General features: G+C 41.2%; 1 protein-coding gene across 1 annotated transcript; it reads right to left on the reverse strand.

Annotated features, from left to right (window-relative positions):
• Positions 1 to 212: 212 nt before the first annotated feature.
• Positions 213 to 19,723, reverse strand: sptlc3 (serine palmitoyltransferase, long chain base subunit 3). Its single transcript, XM_063491810.1, has 12 exons — positions 19,622 to 19,723; positions 16,474 to 16,665; positions 15,587 to 15,741; positions 14,118 to 14,266; positions 10,878 to 11,002; positions 9,566 to 9,659; positions 7,559 to 7,664; positions 6,054 to 6,273; positions 3,669 to 3,795; positions 1,752 to 1,887; positions 550 to 679; positions 213 to 464 (listed from the first exon to the last, which is right to left on the reverse strand). Exons 1-12 carry the CDS (start codon positions 19,721 to 19,723, stop codon positions 351 to 353), a joined length of 1,650 nt encoding a protein of 549 aa, XP_063347880.1. The 3' UTR covers positions 213 to 350.
• Between the last annotated feature and the right edge of the window lie 659 nt (positions 19,724 to 20,382).

A 20,382-nucleotide genomic window follows, 5' to 3' on the forward strand; every position in this document is an offset into this window, starting at 1 on the left:
ATGTCAGTGCAGAGGAGGTTAACATCTAAAATGAACAAAACAAATGATTTTCTTCCACGAATAAATAACTCAAGAATCTTGAGATTTACACCAATCCAAAAGATGCTCGTGAATTCATTTCACATATACATATATTCATAAAGAAACGGCATTTCAAGAGTTCAAAACATTTGTCTTTTAAAAAAGAACGAATACATAGTCCAACATTATGATTTGACACACATAAAAAAAAAAAAAAAACCCCAAAGAGCTACCAAACATTTGGCTCTTCTCCTGCTGTCTGATGAATTCACTGTGTGCTTATGATTGCTCAGTTTAGACACTGTGAAGTCAAAGGGTCAAAGGTCATATCAGCTGTCCAGCTCGAAGTCTGTCTCATCGCACAGGTCGGGCTGAGGGGAATATTTCCGCCGCGAGAATTTCAGGCAGAGAAGATCTCCCACCTCATTCATACAGTCGAGCACCTGAGGACAATGGAAAGTCTCAGAGCATGTATGTTTCATATATATCCAAAGTATCAAAGTGGGAAATGCTTGTGTGTGTTTGTACCTGGTTCAGCATATCCCGGGTGTGTGCAGCAGATACACAGAAGCGAGCTCGGGCCTCTGTGATCGGCGTTGCTGGAAAGCCAACCACAACTACGCCGATTTTTCTTGCCAGCATTTCTCGCGCAAAAGCCCTGATCAGCATAAAAAAAACAGAAACGGGTTAAACACGCAGCACACAAATGACTTTAGGAACACGAGGGCTTTTTTTCTACTTCTACTTCTTCTTTTTTTGAGTCCTCCTTTTCCGACTGAATGCAGTCAGTTATAATGTTGTCACATTATATTTGTTACAGCACCTACATAACACAGCAGTGTAACTCATATTTACGAGTTCTGAGATCACCGAAATGAGCATGCAAGTCACATTACGATAGGAAATGTTTTGGTGCTATGCCTCATCAAATTTAAAATCCATAGGAACGTTGTTCCTTCTAGCCTTTCCAAATGTTTAAATATGCAGTCGGGACGTGTGGTTTGCGAGGCTTGTGATAATTTCTGCAAAGCACCATAAATTAAAAAGGGTGCAGTAATTGTTTTGACGACCTCAGAGCAAATCTGTTCATTTTAACAAAGCCAACCTGCTCTGGCTCACTTTACCGTGGACAGTTTGAAGAGGTTAAAACCTTAAAATGAGTCCTGAAAATGGTTTGATGAATCTGACCCGGTATATTTTATATAAACATGGTGATGAGTATCTACAGAAATATGTTCAATGCTAATAAACGGACTTCAGTGTTGTTACAGGAATAAATATTATGGCTCTGGAAAAAAATTCATTTATTTTTTTTGAAACAAGGTTTGGGGACCTGTGAAATTTCAACTTTATTACAATAAACACTGATACTCACGATAGCAGAGCGATCTAAAATCACAGGCTATATGATGATGCCATCTGATTAAGGCAATAACTGAGCAGAATTTGTATTTGTGCAGATATTAATGTTGACTGTCATATAATCAAGGACACTTGATTACATACCCGAGTGGGAGTCTAGGGTTATACCAAATCAGTACCTGATGTTGCCTCTTAAGAGGTTAAAGACATCATAACACTACACAAATGATTGTTGGAAACTTTGGAGACACACGGTGAGCTGATCAGAAGTTGCACGTGATGCTATACTGAAGCTAGGAACGAGGAACATCCTGATCATCTGGCTCTGTAAAAGGCGTGTGTTTTCATGAGTGTTTCTGTGTGCTTACACCACTTTGGCTGGCATGTAGAGCAGCACTGGAACCACAGGTGAGTCATCATTGCCGTAGATGATGAAGCCCATCTCCTTCAGTCTGGATCTAAAGTATTTGGCGTTCTCTGCCAGTTGGCGAATCCGTCTAATTCCTCCAATTAAAACAAGGACACCAGCAGATGTACATGAGTAAAGCACCTTTTTTCACTGAATTTCCCCTCCATATTTCTACCGTGCCCTGTAGGGAAGGACATTAACTGTCAGTAGTAGCTAATGTACTGTGAGTCCTGTGCAGTGCCATCTCATTCTGAGTCCTGCACCTCCATCTGGGCCATTCCAGCCTCCTCTATGAAGTTGTTCATGATTACAGCTCAGCTGCAGCAGCAGATGGTTCAGTTTTGTCCGCCTGACAGCATGGTATATGCGCTTGCATGTTGCCAGAGTGGGGGTCTCGCAAATTGGATATGATGGATTTTGCGTGGAATTAGTGACTGTGGGCTGCCACGAGAATGTAGCCGTGACATATAGTGAACACGAATAATGCTTAAGTATCACACGCATTTCCTATAAATTCACTGCACTAGAAAATAAATCAAAGGCAGCAGAGGCGGCTTGTTCTGCTGACCCTCAGTGTTCCCGAACAATGCGACTCACTGGGGAGCCCGCTTGCTCTGTAGCTGCTGCAGAGTTTGGCATGGCCGGCCTTGGAACACAGCTCTGTTTCCCTCTGATTACCTGGGAACAGATTGGCAGTTCTTTCAAAGGGATGTAAGAGAGCACTTTAAATCCCCTTATCTCAGAAGAGGGAGAAGGAGAGAGAGGGAGAGAAAGGGGGGGAAAAAAACATAACATTCGGACATCTGCCAAAAAAGCCCAGGCCCCATTTTGTAAATTGTTTCTCTCTGCTAAGATAGAGGGCACGAAGGTCAAAAACCTGCTGCCAGACACAGGAATCGCACGAGCAGGCGAGAACGTGTGGACGTTGCTGTCTGTCGGACTTGTGTGAAATTCAACATCAAAGGGAAAAGATGAAGAAGACAGAGGAGGACTTGGAGGAAGAGGAATAAAGACTTATGACACAGATCTTCAAGGGCTCTGTTAGGTTTCTTGTCACAGTGAGATTTTAAAGTTGTTGTTTCTTTTTTTTTTCTATGGACACTGGGACTGATGTTTAGAAAAACTGCCTTCCCTCCCCTCTATAAGACAGGTCAAGGCAATTTTTTTTCCACAACAGATATTTCACTGGACTACGTCAGATACAAAGCACTTCTGCTTCAGAGCCAGATGAAAAAGTTACTCATCTCAGCAAGAAACTGCAGCATCTACCTCGACTGCAACGCAGCAGGGTCTAGACCTTGAAGTGATGACAGAAGCGTTTCATTTTGTTTGTCACGGCTGCCTAGCTTTGCCTCATGGCGCATGCTGTAAATACTGTAAATTTGGTATAACTCTAATGTGTAATCTGTCATTACTTACTAGGCACTAGATGCACTAATGCTACTCCCGTTAGCACTCCTTCCATTACCAGGAGTACAGCTACAATAACTCAGAGAGAATTGCCCCGGTGGTATCGCGTCTGGTCTGGTAACGACCGCTTCCCCTGCCCTCGTGTCTGATGCCATTAGAGCAGCAACTTTTCAGAGCAGCAGCGTTCTCTACAACACACACATGAAAATGATTTCCTCCACGATAGGGTCACGTGTGCTCAGGGACTGCACGTCTCCCTGCTCCTTACCGCTGCAGACCCCTGTAATTGCTTCCACATTTTCTGACCAGGCAGCTGTTTGCATTTCCCTGCAGGTCTCACTGCTAATGTTAACATCGGTGGTGTCCTCTGGATTCCGTTTGCTGTTGTTTCCATAAAAATTATATAAAGGTGTAGAAATTTTTATAAACCAGACGTGCAAAGACGTGTGACGGCCGCTATACTTACCCTCTGTGCTTCCATCTTTTCCCATGATGCACTTCATGGCACGTATTATCTGCTCAGTGGCAGGAGGGGACATGGCCGTGGCATATACTGCACTGTGAGAATGTGTCCGCAGGTAGTCCACCAGTTCCTGCAACATGGGATACAGAGTCAAACGCTGAAAAAGCACAACTGCACAACTATTCACAGAAAACAAAGCAACAGTTCTGAACCTCTTGTGTGACCCTGCAGTATATTCGAACACCACTAGGGAGAGCTCATGTATAGTCAACACCTGAGAAGCAATTAAAATACTTCAAGTCATTTCTCTGTCACTGTGGCTGTCTTGGCACTGACTGTAAAATAGCCCTGGATCCTTTCCTGCTCTCCACTCTGGGGTGGGGGAAGCCAACACATGAATATGAGAAAGAACCAAAGTCAAAATGAGCCAGAATGAGGTCTGTCGTGCTCATTATTCCTAAATGTCAGCAGGAGATTAATTCTGCTAGTGGCTGACAAGAGAAGAGGAGGATTTCAGGAAACCGATTTGGTCACGGGTCCCTAGAGCGTATGTGTGTAAGCGGCCTGAGGTTGGGGAGCTGTGATGGGCTGCTGCTCGGTGGCAAGCCAGGGTTGCGGGGTGATGACACGTAAGCCGGAGATGCTGTCTGGCCACCGCTTCCACTCACCACCATCTGTCCCTGCTGGGCGGTGGCTGCGGCTTCCTCAAGCGCACGAGGGGAAAGGATTTCAGGGGAAGTGCTTGAATGTAGGATAAGAACCCTGAAACAACCTGACATCTGTTTTCGTTTAAGGCGGGAGATTTTCACAGCTTTGTGGTCCTGCAGGATTACGGTGCAACCAAGATAAACCGTTTAAGAGGACACGTCCAAAATTCATCTCATGCTTGGGGCACGGACTGACAGCTCAGAGGGTTTCCTCAGCCGCGCGGTGGCCACAGCACCGATGTGGGAATACGTGTTCACAAAGCCCTGGAGTAGAGGCGCTTCCAGAACAGCAAGCCCACTTGAACTTCAACAGATTTATTTAATAACCTAATTTCAATCTCATCCACATTTTCAGAGATGGCCTAATGAATAAAGACTCCTAAATATAAGTTTGCAGTGACATAGAAATAGCTCTGGGTGTATTTATTGGGGTATTTATTTTTGGTACCCTCATAAAATAGCTATAACATGACTGTTTTCCAGAGCACATCTGCACAGTCTTTTGTTGGTCAACCCAAATCCAGTTAATGTAGGACTTGGGGTATTTCACCACAACAACAAATACATCAAATCTAAAGGTTCTCTCTCTTTTCCTGCCTTTTTTCCTTTAGGACTTTACTGCAGCCAGCTGTCACACCAGGAAGAGTGTTCATACTTCAAACATTATCATGCTTGTTAAAAGTCATCCTGTTAAATCTGGAGCGCAGTTCTGATGCCTGCCACAAGAAGGGGCTGGCCCTCTGCCAGCTTTACCTTCTTATTATGGCAGAGCAGGGCTGGGGGAAAGAAGGAAGGGTCCCTCTCTGAATACCTAATTCAAACAACATGGTCGTTTCCGTTGTTGCTTTCTAATCAACTGCCACAAAACTGGTGTGGTTATGTACCAAAGTGTACTATTTAATGGAGTAAAAAAAAGAAAAGGAAAAAAAAGTGCCCAGAGACGCAGCCTGGGGAACATTTGTGGGACATGTGAGGGCTAAGCGAGAGGAAGTGCATATAATTGACTTCCATACATTTTTAATAAACAGCCCTGGCGCAGAATATAACATGCATCATAAAAATTTACATTTCAAAATCTAAATATTTGAAAATACTCTTGTGTGATGTTTAAACCTGCTCCGGAGCCAGAAGGGTTAATTGTGTTACACAATGCTTGTCAGGTTATTTAAACCATGTCAGGATTTAAAAAGCCGGCTCATTAATTTGATTTTCTGTGATGCTAATTCACCCAAGGCTGTTGGGATTGTTTCAGTGCGATTAATCCAATCAGCTTATTTTCTTAAAAAATTCTGTCACGACCCTATTTTGTCCAAGGAGTGTTATTTCCATTTTTAATTCTTCTGTAAAGCAACAGGTCTGCAGCAGTTCTTGCCTTTCACAAGATTGCTATGAACTGGCGATGTGGAGGGAAATGAAAACAGCGATGATGGATCGTATTCTTTTGAGAAAGCCGGGGAGGCTTATAAATGTAACAACATCACTGCCGTGTTGACGATAGAGTCTTATCTGTCCAGTCTCCCTAAGAAGGTCAGAAAAGTGTCAAGTCTGGAGTGTCCTGGAAAGCTTATATGCATTGGGAAGCAGCGCTGAGGACCATGACTGCTTACTTGGTCCCTTGTATGTAATATAAATACACGAATACTGAGAAGCACTGATCAAATGAGAGTAAATTTGTAGTAACCTTTTTCCCCGCGATATAGCCTCCAGACGCCCCGAAGCTCTTTGTAAAAGTCCCCATCATCACGTCCACATCAGCCGGGTTCACATTAAACAGCTCGGTCACACCCCTCCCTGTTTGGCCCACTGCTCCGATGCTGTGGGCTTCATCCAGGTACAGGTACGCTTTATATTTCTTCTTCAGAGCGATGACTTCAGGCAGTCGCACCACTGAACCCTCCATGCTATTGGCAAAGAATCGCACACACACACACACAAAGCATACGTGTAAAAAGGGATCAACATGGACACACACTTTTAAGAAATTACAAACCAAACTGTTAAAGTGATTAACTTTAAAAGGAAAGAGTCTGACCCTGAACTAACCATATCCACAGCAGAGCATCTCTGCTTCTACAAATGCATATTATATAATCTGACACGCCACAGTCTTCCAAGAATCTTTCCTGCTGGCCTCTTTCACTTTACTCCCACCTTTCTTCCATTTCTTCCTCCCCTCAGATGCAAACCTTTTAAGGCTACAAATAGACAGCATGAGTGATTATACAGCTGGGGAATGGAGCAATCCCAGACCTGCTCTGGTTGCTATGGCTGAGAACGTCTGCAGCCCAAATGACATAAGACAGGGTTTCACCAGGACCGATGTGGACATCAAAGGCAGACTCGGGCTATAGCTAAAGTATGCTTACTCTTTATCCAAGCCTTTTGATGTTGCTGGGAGGTGATAGACGGAGCATTAGTTCTTTCTGTGCTTTGCTGAAAGGCGCCATTTCATTCTCATGTCTTAGACATTACTGTCTGACAAAGACAGTCTGAGGATGTGCAATTAGGTTGTCTTTCAAAGTACCAGGATTGTTGTGGGACTAATTACATTATATTAAGACCAGCTGATGGCCACGTTTAAGGCTTTCTTCTTTTTTTGATGAAAAAAATTGACATAAAACAAAGTAATCTTCACGGCATCATATTTTACTTTAGGAGGACTAAAATGCAAGTGCAGCTGAGGGCAAAAAGAGGGAAGAAAGGAGAACAGAAAATGGCCATGATAAACAGTTGGAGCTGGGGGTGTAGCCAAGTCAATCTCTATGGCTCCATTTGGCCTTGATTTGGAGCTAATGAGCAGATGGAGAGGGTCACTAAGACTCAGGATAGCTCACTGGCAGGAGAGGCAGACAATACCTTTCTCCTTTCTACGGTAATCAAATGGTACCCGACCACATGCACATGCACACACACCCATGCGCTGCCATACGCTTGCATACACACAGACAATCTATTATTCAAGAGCGCAGAAAAGGAAGCGATTGAAAAAGAGACCATAACAGGGACGACTAAGCACAGGATCACCTCAGGTTATAAATTTAAATTTCTACTCAAATCGGGCTGTGCAAAGCTCTCCGATAGACCACCTGAAAGCTCATAGTTACAAAGACTGATACAAGAGACCCAAGACATGTGTCTGTGAAAGCAGCTATATTATAATGTGTGTGAGGTGTAATGACGGCTGACCTGTAGATGCCTTCCACCACGATGAGAATCTTTTTCCAGGGCCTGTGGGTCCGAGGCTGTCCTGAGCAAACTGCTTCTTTTAGCATCTTCTCCAGACTCTGCATGTCTGACATATGTGCACACAAAACATCACATAAGGGAGAATAAGAGGAAGAGACACAGCAAAAGAAGACAGACCCTAACAATTAAAAAAAAAGTATGCCGGCAATCCTAGTTTGGATATGTGTTATGACACAGCATACATGATAACACTCCAGTGCTATAGCTTGTGCGGAACACCGACATCAATGCAAACCTGAGAGTGGGAAGAAATCATTTCCACTGGGGCAGATAGTTCATAGATTTCACAAGACACTACTTTATTTGCCAAAGACACCTTTCACAAACAACACACCGGAAATACCTTTGCACTGTAACGCTTACAAACACCTGAGATATCTAACTAGGTTAAAAATGTGGCTAAGCCTGAGCGATGATGTGCAATCTGCATATCTGCATTGTTTACTTGGCAAAAACATTTTCTGGTGACTAAAACTCAGTTATGACAATACTAATGATCCTTTACTGCATACCAGCAGATGGCAGTATTAAACAGCTCCAGTTGTTATGAAAGTGTGTTATTCAAAGTATGACTGCAATCCAACCATTTCCTGCTGAGGAGTGAGGAAAGCTGTCGTGGCTAATAATCTGTCATAGATGATTGATGCTCCTACTTCAAAACAAAAACAGGTTCACTTAAGAGGCAACAGATGCTCCGCTGCTAAAATTCCTTCCCGAGGCTTAGCAGAACAATGTCTCGGCTGAGGAAAGCAGAAATGAAAAAAAGGAATTCACTGTGGCTTTCTGTCTGCACAGTCAAGAGTGAGCAAAAGATTATTTCACAGTGAAACACTGATATAAGATAAGCCACAGTGTGATATGAGATACTGTATGACTGAGGATGGTTATCTTCAGCTTCGATCCATAAAATGATTCCACGATATCTTATCTGTACTCTCACCTTCGGGGTACACACCACGCTACTGGCTTAATAAATAAAACATAAATACATTTGATTATTCGAAAGAGTAGGACTACTGTCTGTGCATTATAACTAAACAACGTGGTAATTCTCACGCACATGTATGACAAATCTGCTGGACAAACCAGTTTGTCTGCTCCATAGTATGAATTCCATCTCTGCTAAAAATAATCCTTGCGAGATTTTAGAGAGTGCTTGCACCAATAAGTATCATTACAAAAAAATACAAGCATTGGAGTTGTTCATAAATCTTTTGTTGTGGCCAAATCTTTTGTTGTGGCATAACCCTCTATGCAAATATTAGAAATAAAAGAGTTTCTGAGTGCCTAGCGCAGGAGGATTAGTGGCAAGGAGGGGTCAGCAGCTCAGGTGCCTGAGGGCTCTTTGCCTTTAGACAGGCCTCTGGGATCTGCTTTGAGGACCCATAACTGCCTCTGCTTGTACCTGTCAGGAAAAATTTGCTGCCAGAGGACTGGCTCATTTGTGCTGTCTGCTGAAAGGACAGGGATGCATCTAATGCGAGCAATGGATGTTGTACCGTCCACGCTTGATATTTTTCCTCTTGACAATATACCAGAGAACAAAAAGTTTAAGTAAAGATGATGTTTTGTTTAAAAAAAAAAACCCTCAAACCCCCCCAACCAACTTCACTATTGCTTCACGGCTGCTGCTGCTGCTGCTGAATAAAACATAAGCGTGATTTCAAACCAAACCTATTGCATTAAACACAGAATGTAGGTCTTTCCTAAGGCAAATCCTGTACCACACAAAAGAACAGGAACCTTCTTCTCACAGCAGCACCAGTATACAATTAGGTGAAGAAAACACCTGATACTGTGAGCAGAAGTGGCTGCAAACAGTAACTGAAACTTTCTCAAGAGTCAGCTTGATGACAAAAAGGCACAGAAGGCGTGGTGGTTAAACGTAAGAATAAAAAAGAAAAAGATGATGCGTGGACTACTTATGTACTAGGTGATTGGACTCACTGTTGTGTTTGAACACTCGGATGGTTGCTCCTGACAGTCTGGCTCCCAAGATGAGAGAAGTGTGATTGAGCTCATCGCTTAGTATCAAACAACCCTGGAGAACAGCAAAGAGAAAAGACTTTATTTAAATTTCACAAGGTATGCTTTCTGCTTTCGGGGTAATAGTCAATCGTTATGCTACTGCAATGCTGAATCAAAAATTTCTAATCTAATGCTCAAAATGCCTCTGCAAACACATTAAATGGGGTATATGACATAAATTTTTCATTACAGATAAAAAGGTAAAACTTGATCTGTTGATCTTTTCTTTCTAACTGAAGAATGTGTGGCTAAATAAAGGTAGTTCACACCTCTTCCCCTGCCCCTTAATCCAGGCCTCAATCATAATCAGGTCTGGTTCTCTGTGCAAAAATAAGTTGTATGTACTGCATGTTAGCAGTTTTTTACTTCTTTGATGTCTGAAGTTCTGACCCACAGACGCATTGCAATTTTCATAACCGACAGTACAGTACTCCATGTTCGTTAAAAAGAATCAGTATGCAAATTAATTCAGTTGTTCCACTGAAAATCTCTCTGGTGCATTAGCATATATATACGGCACAAGCTCTAAGCATTTGACTTCATTAGTCTGAATGAGTCTTGTAGAGGCTATGTTGACACTGTCTCAGTGACAGATCTGCTCGGTTTGGCCTGGGGTCCAGCCAGCCTGGTCCCTGGTCTACCAGCAGCTGTCACTCTAATGTTGGTCTGCCTGCACAGCAAGGCCTGTCCTGGCACAGCCTGTCCCTGTAGGATAGAGCTGGCAGTGAGGGTTGACCTCCAGCCTCTGCAGGGTTACTGTGGGGGCTGCAGCCTAAGGGGCTGCTACACCTCTTGAGCTGCATAAACGACCCTGTTCTCATCACTTAAACAGTCAACCTCCTCTTCCTCCTGTCCAGTCCAATCACAAATATTCATGCTGTGTGTTGCCCCTGGTAACCCACAGGCCTCTGCATCAGCCACTCTGGTGCACCGAGAGGCCAGAGGATGGGTAATCCCACCCTTGAGGAGTGCTCTTAACAAAATCTGCCCTTCCTTGTATATCTGACTGAAAGCAGCTATGCATGCCCAGATCCTCATCCTTCTGGCTACTGTTTTGTGTAATTATGATTTTAATTAGCAGCTGTGGGTCAGACTGTTTGCAGTTAAGTTTATTTGACTGTTCATTAATTGAGACAATACCACAGAAGAGAAAAAATCCAGACTGATATCTGCATTGTGAAAATTACACTTGCAAAGATTTTCTGTATAATGTGTATAAAATCTCACATGCCTTGCCCACAAGTGCTGGAATATTCATTGAGTTGGTGGCGAAACCCATCCCATAAGTCATAGCGGCCTCGACTCCAAGGAAATTGGCCACAAGTTGTTCTAGCTCTTCATGGATGCTCAGGTTGCCTACATGACAGAAATCAGAAAAAGATGACTCACCCCGACAACATCACTGTACCTGTTGGCACATCTGGTAATCCTTTAGTCTCTAGGCTTTGCCGGTCTTTGTCACCCAATCACAAGGTTTGTCAGAGATGAATGTCTCCTGATAAAAAAGTAAGAGACCCAGAAGCAAACGCCTAGATCAGCATCAGCGGCTCTTGCTGTCTGGGGATCTGAGGAGATTTATAAAGATCCAAGATGGGGTAAATTTGTAATTTAGTTCAACTGCCGTATTTCATCCCAGGTAATATTAAGGGAGGTCTAGCGAGGACTGAAATGGTTCTGTTGTACATTTTAGGACTGAGCCAGCTCAGGTGGTGATAACCCTATGTGACAGGTGGAGACCAGAATTCATTTGGAAAATTGATCAGATTGCAATCTGTCACCTGATGTGGCATTTTTTCAATTTTGTGCAATAAAGTGGGATTTTCAGGTACCTGCCCTTGTGCTTATCTGATAAACAGAAGAATTGCTGTTATAATTGTGAGCTATGGGGAGAGAGGTGGGCAATAAAAGGTGCACGTACACTGTATTTTATCTCTGCAGTGTCAGGACAATGTTGTATTCTGTACAGCACAAAATCATTACAACATTTCAGTGCATCTGTGCTTACTGTAATACTGCGTTGTAGTTACCAGGTATTGCGCACTGAATTAAAGCTACTTTGTAAAGCAAATTTCTAATGAGTGCTTAGATAATACAATATATCACTACTGCATTAACATTTAAAAAATGGGGCATTAATTGCACACACGTGGGACACTAATCAATAACAGTCAGTAACCACAGAGAGCGAGCTTCAAACAGCCTGGATGTTTCAGGAAGGACTGGAGAAATGGTTATTGAGTTATGTGTATAAAAAAAACATAACGCAGAGAAGCAGTTCTGTCTTTATGGCGATTCCCATTCACTGCTTTCCATCAGGCCTTACGCCAAAATCGATTCATACATTTCCTCGACCACTCAGGCTCACAGGCCCTGCCGGCATGTGCAGCATCTTCTTCTTCTTTTTAAAAAAAATCAGGCTGCATTGGCATTTGCTCTCTTAATAGAACATTTTATTGAGCTGTGGCTTTTTAAGCGTGCCATGCCTTCTTATTGATATGTTAACCTAAGAAGGCCACTCTAGGTCCCGATACTCTTCAGATAAGACAGTCAGGATGGAACCTGATCACTTTGCTTAAAATAAAACCTACACCTTTTAAAAATTGGTCACTGTTCATCTGAGTTACCATGGTCACCTTTGTGCTATCAAAGCTGGTTGATGAGAAGGGCAGCCACAGTGAAGAATGTGCATGCAAATCTCATAGTTCTCATAGTTAAATCTGTTGCTTTTATTGGGAACTATATGACCAAGGCTTTTTTAAGGACAAGAAAAAAGACAGAATAAAAAGGTTAATCATTTCTGACACTAACCTTGAGTCAGCGAACCATTATAAAGTTAGTGTAGCATGTTTAAATATATAAAAAGGCACAACAGCCCTATTACACTAGTATACTAATACCAGAATTTTTACTACCTTGTGTTTAATAGCTGCACCCAGTATATTTTTATGCATCTGAATGTTTGACATTATTATCTATTAATGATTACAGGAAAAGCAGTGCCAATGAGCTACCCATTAAGGTAACTCTATGAATGTTTGACATGGGTGTTTATTCACAGGGTGTGCTTTCAGTGCACTTTGTGTGTAGTTCAAAATGCCTTTTTGACAATAAAAAAAAAAAAAAACTCCCTGTGTGGGCTCGAAACATATTGTGAGTCATTTTTATTTAAATGTTCGGAACTGGAAGTTGACCTAAGTGTTTAACTGCATTTTCTAAGATGATTTAATATTGGAAAAGGTGAGAGGCGAGATGAGATGAAATTAAATTAATGATGTCAATGACTGACAAGAGTGAAATAGAAAAAAAAGAATTACATGTCTAAATGTTTTTTTAATTACATTTTTTGTATTTTTTCTAAATTGCTGACAATTCAGTCAAAAGCAATCCTGACAATTTGACTTTGAAGATTTTCCACATGTCAACAGTAAAAACTGCTGTGTCGGTGATGGCATCACTAGTGCAACAGAGACGCTGGGATCTTTAATAATTTATGCACAATAATGTCTCATGGGAAGAATGCTTGTTATTCCTTAAGATTCCCAGTGAGCCAGCTAAAACACGCATTAGAAACCCAGGCTAAAACAGTTGAATTTTGAAAGGGAAATAAACATATAAATAAATCACATAGATGAATAATAGATGTGTATGTGCACACTCCACACCACCCATGTGTGTATGTGTGTGTGTGTGTGTGTGTGTGTGTGGGGGGGGGCCTTCAGCTTGTAGTCATACTTGCTCTGCCAAACATACGCATAACTAATAATCACATGTCCTTAAGTTCCTCTGATTTTCTCTCCTCTTGTCAAATAGCTGGTATCCTGCAACGCTCAGTGACTCCGCTTGATCTGAGCTTGCATGTCAGCTAACCTACTGCTAGCCTGCTCTCTGCAGAAATAGCACATTGGTCTCTGAAGTGTCACAACGCAATCCTCGCTGAGAGGTTTGCTTTGAGAGAGAGAGAAACACTTTTCTGCATCGCCCGTTCCTCAAGCTCTGCAAAGTGTATCAGCAGGTTAATGTTAGGTTCCACAAGACTATAGCCCCCCAGCTTCTCCCTTTGGACCAATATATAATAATCTCAACGTATGCCCAAATGCTATATAATTTAGCAAAAGGTGAATAATTCATACAACACTGAAGCCACTGGCAGATATTTAAATGTGCACGCCGTATGCAGGAAACCTAAAAAATTACGGTGACAAGTTTCATTTTCAGTTTGATACTCTGACCATTCAGCATCAACAAAACCTGACAGATAACTTTTTTTAATAGAGGCACATATAAGATATGTGAGGATAATAAACACTACCATATAGCTGTTATGTTTTTGTTGTATGGTGGACTATTTTTTCATTTATTTTTTTCAACTGCCCTTGTGAAACCAGCTCAAAAAGAGAAGTGACACAAAGCAAAGTGGCAATAGGTTTGTTTTTTTTTTATCTTTACAACAGAATCTTAACCACAAACTCACCTATTTCCTGTCTTGTGCTGCAAACCCCAACCCCATACTGGCGCACTTTGTCTGCCACAGTTTTCAGGAAATCAGCATTGTTCTCAGCAAAGCCAAGGTAGTTGTACGAGCCCATGTTGATAACATCATGTATTGTCTTCCCGGTAAACCTGCAAGTGCACAAACATCAGGACTCAATTAGTTTGTCTGTTTTTTCCTGATTCATACACATGCCCAGTGAATTCATTACATATCAATTTTTTAAATAGCATATTCAATTAAATATGTTATTTGCTAATCAAAAACTCCACTTATTCTATTGATAGGGGTCTGCTAATGGGAAATAGAATTATAAAAAATGTTTTGAAGACAACAGTGGCACTGACTGGATCCAAAAGCAGTAGAAGTTATGTATTGTACATAAAACATTTTTAGTGTTAATTAAGAGATTATGCTTCACTATAAAATGTAGGGTTGTGTATGTACACTGGGAACTGTTGGAAGAGCTGAGTGTAATCATTTCAGGCACTAAAGCAAGTTCAGGTAAACATCACACGAGTTCAAGAGTGCGCATCCCTATCAGAGGTAATCTGAATCTAAAACTATCTAAAAAGAATTTTTCCTTTTTGTCATCTGACCTACTTCTTCTCAAACTTCACGTAAACCTTTATACTGCTACGAAACCAATCAAAACTATGCACCACAGTACCACGTCTCTAGTTTTTCTAGTCACATTAAACGTGTTTAAATATGTAATCCACGTTTACGTCACACTCATAATGTCATATTTCTACCCTGTGGCTCCCTTCATACTCTTTTCCATACTATATTTCTCCAACCCTGTTCTGTAGCAAAGAGGAATATCAACTATGACCCAGATTCTTTGGAGTGGCATATCTTTACTGATGACAAATAACCATGTTTCCACCTTTGCAAACACCTTATAGAGGTTACCAAACTAGTTAAATCTGGGATGTCCACTCTTTACCCTCAGAAGAGAGATGATTTTGTGCAAAAAGACTGTCTGGCGAGTTTTAAGCATTTTTAAGGTGAGTGGTATACACTGACAAGCCAAAACACTTTAAGCCAGCATGCTATTAGTCTTTTGTGTGCTGCCCAAAAAAAGTCCACCCCACTGAGCTATGGACTCTACGAGACCTTGGCGGATGCCCTGTGGTATCTGGAGCTAGGATGCACCACATCCTTTCAGATTTTTTCCAGCAAATTACCCAAAACCCAGTGGGGGACAGCTCACAAGCCTTGTCGTTTTGGAGGTGCTCCAACCCAGTCGACTGGCCATAACAATTTGGCCCTTACTAAACTAACTCAGTTCTTCACACCTGTCCATGTATCTCAGACCTCGACATGTGCTTTTAACAGGACACAATGTTTTTCACCTTATCTGTGAGTGATCGTAATGATTCACCTCCTCCATGATACTGTTTATGCTATTTACAGTATGTCTATCATAGATCACTCGATTGCAGTACCTGAATGTCCAGTTGTAGTCATCAGATACCCTTTCCATCAGGTCAAAGACAGGTCCTGGTAGACTGCATATGGGGCGGTTCCAGTTGTCTCGTACCCTCATGTACAGGTTTCGAGTGTAAAAGTTCTCAAAATCTTGATAAAGTGGGACAAAATCCTAAGGAGGAAAAGCATAAGCAGGATTCATTTAAAAACTGGTACTAGATCTAGCATTTTTGTGTTTTTATGTTTTCATTCTAGTCCAAGAAATCTTCATTGATCCAATATCCAATGTTTGAGTATTTTCAAGATTATGTGAGACTTAGTCTTTAGGGTATGCCCATATGTCATATCATAAAGTGACTCCTGTCCAAAAACAGGGCAGAACTCACTGGTTATTTCTTTTTTAGGTTTCTGACAAAAGAAATAGTCACAGAAATAATGACAGGGTACTGCTTCAGATTTTTCTTAAAGGCTTTTACCTTTTTAATAAGGCCTAGACAAAAACAAATCTGACAACAACAAACATCCTAACTCTAATTCTGGATTTGGAAAATCAAATCTGTGGCAACACAAAGGCTACTATGTGGCAATGCCAAGGCCTTATCTAAAATCTGAAGCACAGTAACAAAGAAGGCGCTTGAATCCTCTGAGATTTAATTAGATCTTCAACAGATATTCTCTGCGGTGTCCTGCCTCACTCATGGCAACGTTATAGTGTAGAGGAACACAGAGGATGAAAACAGAGGGAGAGCTTAAGGAAAAAAATTGACATAATTAGAGGAAAACAAAACGTACTGACACCACATGCATGCTACTCTACTCCAACTGTCTGCATGGGTATTTGTGTCTGCATTTTGTGTGAGACCCTACAATATGCCTGTTTGTACTGTTTGCATGTGTAACCTACCTTCTGTTTCTCTCTTTCCTGGGCAATGTTGCACTTCTCCAAACCCACAGCTCTGAGGAAGTCTCTGAGGTAGCCAAACAGGGTGACAATGCCAAAGCCCAGGTATGTTAGCACGGCAACATACATGGGAGCCTGCTCAAAGGGCTCATGCTTGTGGCGTCTGGAGGCAACGCCGGTTCCCTGGCCATTTTTCTATACAACAAAAAACCCACATAAGCTGTCTTACATTCTACACAAGAACACAGACACACACTTTGAGTTCAAATAAAGGGTTTGTAGTTAACGTGCCAATTAACCTGAAAAATAGAGAGACTGTGGCCTAGTCATCAGTAACATGTAGACTAGGCCTATTATTACAAAAAAAACCCTACAAGATCATTCACAGTAATGATAACTGGACAAAAATACATTTTTCTGGAAATGTTGAATTTGTTATAATACTGTAACTATTGTTATAATATTATATACTACATGTAATAGTTTTTGTACTTCACAAAAAGAGTTCTGGCAGCTGACTGTCGAATCTATGCCTAAAACTGGAGTCACAAGGATAAATATCGTAAATGTTTTGTTATGAAGAATACATTTTAAATATATATACTTTGGTTTAATAACTTTGGTCTAACTACTGTTTACCAATGTAATGCTGCTTTGCTCTGTGGACATGTTTGTCAGCAAAATCGTGAAAGAACAAAGCAATGCCATACATACGTCATACCAAAGGTATTCAGTAGATAATTTGATTATGCCTCACTACATATATTTGCATATTAATGAGATTTGTGCATATTGAAGTACTTCTCGTGCTGCCCAGTGGCAGGAAGACAGCAGCATGAGTTAAAGGAAAGGTTTACAAGATAGTAGTGAAAATTCCTGTGATGTATGGTTTGGAGACGGTGGCACTAACAAAAAGACAGGACACCGAGCTGGAGGTCGCAGATTTGAAGATGTTAGGATTTTCATTGATTTTCAATGGACAATATTAGCAGTGAGTATATCAGGGAGGCAGCTCGGGCTGAGCAGTTTGGACATGAGAGGCAAGGATGAGATGGTTTGGACTTGTGCAGATTAGAGACAGTAGAAACACTGGACAAATAATATGGAAATGACAGCTCCACATTGAATATGGAGCTGCAGGAAGGAGGAAAGGAGGAAGACCACAAAGGAGGTTTATAGATGTAGTGAAAAAAAATACAGTGAAACGCCCAACAATATATGACACCCTTTGAGCAAGTGCTTTGGGATAGAGAGACGGAAAAACTCCCTTTTAGCAGGAAGAAACCTCAGGCAGAACCAGGCTTCTTTATCCTGTGTTCCTCCCCGCATCCCCAACTGGTCAGGGGAGTTGGGGGTGAGGGGAGGAAGACAGGAAAAAGACACGCTGTGGAAGAGAGCCAGAGAATAATAATAACTAATGATTAAATGCAGAGATGGGTATAAACACAGTGAGTGAAAAAGGTGAATGAAAAAGAAACACTGTGCACATCAGTGCATGATGAGAATCCTCCATCATCCTAGACCTATTGCAGTGTAACTACATGAGAAGTCAGGTTCAACTGATCCAGCCCTATAAGCTTTACCAAAAAGGAACGTTTTAAGCCTAATCTTAAAAGTAGAGATGGTGTCTGTCTCCTGTCTCGGGTTCCACAGAAGAGGGGCCTGAAATCTAAAGGCTGCTCCTCCCATTCTACTTTTAAATAAATACTCCAGGAACCACAAGTAAACCTGCAGTCTGAGAACTAAGTGCTCTGTTGGGTTGACACTATGGTCATTAAGATAAGATGGCGCGTGATCAATCAAGATGTATGTACGTGACTAGAAGGATGTTATATTTGATTCTGGATTTAACAGGGAGCCAACAAAGAGAAGCGAGTATAGGTGAAATATGCTCTGTCTTTGTAGTCCCTTTCAGTAATCTTGCTTCTGGACATCCTGCTGTACATAATAACGAATGAGAGTAGTCCAGCCTAGAAGTAATAAATGCATAAACTAGCATTCTTAATAACAAACTAGAACAAGCATAATCGGTGCACATGTGCGTGTGTCATTGGGGTTTTTGAAGGGCACAAGGCAACCAGAAACTCTTGTTTTACGTTGTAAAACCAGCACAGAGGCCTTGATGAAGAAATATGGCTGCCAGCTAACCCACTACACCACAAGCGCAGCACAGATATTTCACTTCAGGCAGCCATGTTTTCTTATGGTAGCTGTAGCATCTTGGTTATGTCAAGCTAAAAACATTTTTTAAATTCTTTTACGCCATTTTAACAGAAACATTTTCAGGAGTGTGAAGAACCCTTAAGACAGTGACTAAATACGTAGGTAGTACTGGAAATATCTACAAAAAAACTAGCAACCACAAAAATTATGCTAAGCCATAGCTTGTAACTGTATACAGTCAATTTAGCAAAATATGCTGCGGCATAGATTGTTTGTATGTAGGGTTATATAAACTTAACTTGTAAGGCAGTTAAGACTGTCCACGTTTTCAATTATTCAACTATTAAGTAATATGGACATTGCTTGAACCTTCATGTAGTTGGCTCAGATAAATCAGCTACATCTCACTCACCAGCGACTCACCAACCAGCATCCTACACAACAGACAAATGCATTTTAAAACAAACACTAGCCTAACTTCACTTGAATCACATGTCGGCCTGAAGGCAAAGAAAATCTATGTGACTCAAAAGAGGTTTCAGGGCGGGGTATTGCATTATTATTGCTCTTTACATTGCCCATTTTTATATGCAGGGGAACTAAACAGCACTCATCATCCTGCTGTAGATATTTTACAGTTTAAATCGATTGTAAACTAAGCACTGGCACATTATAAAACTCGTATGGCATATTACAATTGTAATGACACAGTTGTGCTGTTGCAATTGTGGGTGTTGCCTAACTTTTGTAGTGGTGTGATACTTTTTTTTTTAAAGTAGGTGAACACTTACAAAACATGCCGACGTCACATTTGTCTTGTTTAGCGAAGAAGAGCTCAAAATAAAAGCAAACTTCTTGTGTTATTTAACTATTGTGTGTTAAAATTCTTGCCATTGCTATAAAGCCGGCAGTCACACACAGAGCGCACGAAATAAAACAAATTATTTTCATAAATACATTCCGCTGACAGACAGACAGACAGACATACCTCCTTGTGGTTATGATAGCCGTTTTTCCCGATATGTTCGCATTTCACTCCATTCTTTCTCAAGTGTGGTTTTAGGTTGCCGTCAGCAGCAGTTGTTGCCATGTTCCTGAAAGCACGGGCTCAGCTCTGACTGACAGGTATAACCGGTGTGCTGTGCCCAACTTCCAAAGGTGACTTCCTCCTTCTCTCTTGCGCCGGTTAAGCCTCTTTTGAAACGTTTCAGCTTGTACTGACGGCTTCTCCAAAACAAAGTCACGCTTCCGATTCTTACTGTTTCGATTTTGTTTAAATGGGACGACTTCTCCTTTATTTTGACCCCCCCCAAAACTTCCGCTTATTGTATATGGCTGCATTACAAAATGAACGCTATACATCTGCTTTAATTCTTAAAATATTGTTTTTATTAAAAAATAATTGGAAAGTAAAGCACATTTACTCAGGCTGCGTTAGTGATTAGAGTTCTAGTAATTTGATTACTTACATTTAATGGAGCCTAATAATAGAATACTAGTTAGTGGACTGGTAACGTGTACTGGTAATCTGGGACAAGCTCCAGCACCCACTGCCATTCTCAGTTAGATAAGTTCTTATGGATAGGTGCAACTTAATATATACTCTAATATTTGCACTCTTCATTTACTGCATTATTAGTTATTTGTTACCTAGCAGATGAATAGTCTACATATGGTAACCTGTTCAGTAGTTGTCTAACATTGTTTCACAACAATATAACCTACTTGAAATGAACTCCACCTACTTAT

Source organism: Pelmatolapia mariae, linkage group LG13 (genome assembly GCF_036321145.2).
Source record: "Pelmatolapia mariae isolate MD_Pm_ZW linkage group LG13, Pm_UMD_F_2, whole genome shotgun sequence".
NCBI lineage: Eukaryota > Metazoa > Chordata > Actinopteri > Cichliformes > Cichlidae > Pelmatolapia > Pelmatolapia mariae.

What these genes read in the sequence shown, in the direction of transcription:
- sptlc3 (XM_063491810.1), bottom strand. Translation starts at nt 19,723, where the DNA reads ATGGCAACAACTGCTGCTGACGGCAACCTAAAACCACACTTGAGAAAG. An exon ending in AGGAAAGAGAGAAACAGAAG is followed by an intron (nt 15,742 to 16,473) that starts GTAGGTTACACA and finishes TTTCCTCCTTAG; the next exon opens with GATTTTGTCCCACTTTATCA. An exon ending in CCCGGGATATGCTGAACCAG is followed by an intron (nt 465 to 549) that starts GTACAAACACAC and finishes CATTGTCCTCAG; the next exon opens with GTGCTCGACTGTATGAATGA.